At 56.7% G+C, this 3,351-nt stretch overlaps 1 protein-coding gene across 1 annotated transcript; it reads left to right on the plus strand.

Moving 5' to 3' along the window:
- Positions 1-1,232: 1,232 nt before the first annotated feature.
- Positions 1,233-3,074, plus strand: LOC125548009 (berberine bridge enzyme-like Cyn d 4). Its single transcript, XM_048711722.1, has one exon. It carries the CDS (start codon positions 1,296-1,298, stop codon positions 2,889-2,891), a length of 1,596 nt encoding a protein of 531 aa, XP_048567679.1. The 5' UTR covers positions 1,233-1,295; the 3' UTR covers positions 2,892-3,074.
- The last annotated feature ends 277 nt before the right edge of the window (positions 3,075-3,351 follow it).

The following is a 3,351-nucleotide window of genomic DNA, read 5'->3' on the forward strand; positions in this document are numbered from 1 at the left end:
TCAGAATATTTTTATCGAAATAATTGTTGCATTGTAATATTATGTACCTTTTCAGTTGCTTAAAAATTGTGTTTCTTTTAATCTTTGATTGTTTTGAGTAGTCCTAGTATAGAAAAAACTGGGAGCGGACATTTAGTGCTTGCGGTTCAATGAACTTCCCTTATCCTGTCTGCGGACAAGTTTGCATGTATTTGTACACATTTAATGAGGTCCGTTTTAGTGATTCGGGTTGGAGTTCCCCTTAGTATAGCTTAAAAAGAAAGTCTTCCCTCCTGTTCGCACAAAACGCTCATGTTTAAATCCAACAACAGCCACAACCCAGTAGATATATCTATCTCCTTCTCCTCCTCCTACAAGAAAGAAAGTTAGGGTTCGTGCCCCTTGCCGGCGCCAGCGCAGGTCCGCCTCGTCTCTGGTATAGGGTCATGGAGGCGCAGTGGATCCGGGCAAGGACTGGCGGGAGGGCTCCATTTTTAATCGTCCTTTTTAATCTTGTTAGGGTTTGTGTCCTGTTCAGGAAGGCGAGACGGTGGCAGCTCCCTGAAGATAGAATAAAGCTCTCCCCGCCCAGTCCCCGTTCCAGCGGCGCGTCTAGTATCGTTGGTGGGCGTGTGGAGGTGTGTTTCCGGCGGATCTATCTTTGGTTTGGATCCTTCCAATTTACGTTATTCTTCATCGGCGGCGGTTGCTGTTCTGGGGTGGTGGTCCTATGGGGTCTTAGCACGACAACTTCCCGACTGTCTACTACAACAAGTTATGCCCGACTCTAGTGATGGAGGGGCGATGATGGCTGCGCGCCTTCGGCTCGCTTCAGTGCTTGTAGTCGTCGCTAGGTGGTCTATGGATCTGGATGTAATTTTTATTTCTGGTGTTCGTTGTACTGCCATGATTGAAGATGAATAGATCGGAAGTTTTCCCAGAAAAACATGTTTAGTATGTCTAGTTGAAACAGTGGAGTGATTCGTTAACTAGTTGACATTCACCACAAAATGTACTGTAGGAATCAAATCGGTCGAGTAGCTTAAGTACAACCAGTTCTTCGTTTAGCATCCTCCACGTCTCGGGATGAAGGCCGTCATTAATGCTCACAGTTGACATGATCAACTTACATTGCGAACGTGCGCGCGGCGAGGAGACGAAGATCAAGCGAACTCCACAGGTCAACCATAGCAAGCATCATTAGCAAAGTCAAATCATCATCAAACTCATTATAAGCAGCATTAGCCGGCTTCACAACCATAATAAGCTTGGCTGCCATTCGCAGTCTCCAGTGCACCACACCGAGCAAATTATCCATGGCTGTCTCGACGACAGTGCTGTCACTGGTGCTCGTCGTGTGCTTCTGCTGCCATGTCGTCCTCCCTTCGCTAGCCTCCTCCTCCGAGGAGAACTTCCTTCAATGCCTGTCGGAGAAGATACCTGGCGAGCTCCTGTTCACGCAGAGCTCGAGCGGCTTCATGTCCGTGCTGACGTCCTCCGTCCAGAACGCCAGGTTCGCGACCAACGCCACGGTGCGGCCGGCGTGCATCGTCACGGCGTCCGACGTCGCCCACGTCCAGGACGCCGTGCGGTGCGGCCGCCGGCACGGAGTGCGCCTCCGCGTGCGCAGCGGCGGGCACGACTACGAGGGCCTGTCGTACCGGTCCGTGCGCGCCGAGGTGTTCGCGGTGCTGGACCTCGCGAGGCTGCGCGCCGTGCGCGTCCGTCCGGGGGAGAAGGACGAGGAGGCCTCCGCGTGGGTGGACTCCGGCGCGACGCTGGGCGAGCTCTACTACGCCGTGGGCATGGCCAGCCCCACGCTGGCGTTCCCGGGCGGCGCGTGCCCGACGGTCGGCGTCGGAGGGTTCCTGAGCGGAGGCGGCATCGGCCTGATGATGCGCAAGTTCGGCACCGGCGCGGACAACGTCCTCGACGCCAGGATCGTCAACGCCGACGGCGACGTCCTCGACAAGGCGGCCATGGGGGAGGATCTCTTCTGGGCCATCCGGGGCGGAGGCGGCGAGAGCTTCGGCGTGGTGGTGTCGTGGAAGCTGAAGCTCTCCGTCGTCCCTCGGACGGTGACGGTGGTGAACACCGTCAGGGCCTTCGACGAGACCACCGCCGCCGTGCTCGCCAAATGGGAGACGTTCGCGGTGAGGCCGTTCCTCCCGGACCTCACCATCCGCGCCGTGGTGCAGGGCAACAACACCGTCTTCCAGACCTTCTTCCTCGGCAGCTGCTCGCGGCTGGTGGGCAAGATGGACGCCTTCTTCCCGGAGCTGGGCACGAGGGAGGGCGACTGCAGGGAGATGAGCTGGGTTCGCGCCATGGCGTTCATCACCCTGAGCAGCTCCGACGTCAACGTGCCCCTGGAGGGGATGCTGAAGCGGACCAACAACCTGGGCACGTACGTGAAGAACAAGTCGGACTACGTGCGGTGCGCCGTGGGCAAGGCAGGATGGGAAAGAATCTACCGGGAGCACCTGTCGCGGAACGGCGCCCTAATGATGATCATGGAGCCGCATGGCGGCGTGGTCGGCAGCGTCATCCCGGACTCCTTCACGCCGTACCCGCACCGCAACGGCGTGCTCTACAACATCCAATACGTGGCCTTCTGGTGGGCGGACGGCGGCGCCGCGGAGGCGGCCAACGGGTGGATCAACGGGCTGTACGGGTTCATGGAGCCGCTGGTGAGCAGCAACCCGAGGGAGGCCTTTGTCAACTACCGCGACCTGGACATCGGGCAGAACACGGTGGGCAACGACGGCGTGACGACGTACGAGAGCGGGAAGGTGTGGGGTGAGAAGTACTTCATGGGGAACTTCCACCGGCTGGCGACGGTGAAGGGGCAGGTGGATCCCGGCGACTACTTCAGAAACGAGCAGAGCATCCCGCCGTTCCGAGCCGCCTAGGCTACAACGAGTGACCGAACTTCCCAAAAGAAAAAAAAATGAAGTGATAACGAGTGAAGGCCGAAGAGTGAAGAGTGCGGATTGATGTGTACGCCAGCCAACATGCATGCATGCATGCGTGCATGGGCGTCACATTGTGTTTGTCTTGAATAAGGAATAAAGATTGGGACCGATTACATGTCAGAGGATGAAGTAGATTTTAGTATAATTTGATTTTGTCCAGCCGTTGGATTGAAAACCAAAGGGCGGCACCCCTCTCCTCGTCCAGCCCAGTCCCTTCTTCATTCTTGAGATCTTCCTCCATCCCTAAGGGCATCTCCATCCGTTGGCCTTCCAGGAAAGGCAAAAAATCACCCTCTAGGGGCGCACCGGCGCTAAACCGCGCACTGGGGGCGAGATGCCCCCCAGCCGCGGCCCCCCACAGGTTTTTAAAATGTTTAAATTCGGCGTAAACACAACG

Source organism: Triticum urartu, chromosome 3 (assembly GCF_003073215.2).
Source record: "Triticum urartu cultivar G1812 chromosome 3, Tu2.1, whole genome shotgun sequence".
In the NCBI taxonomy this organism is placed as follows: domain Eukaryota; kingdom Viridiplantae; phylum Streptophyta; class Magnoliopsida; order Poales; family Poaceae; genus Triticum; species Triticum urartu.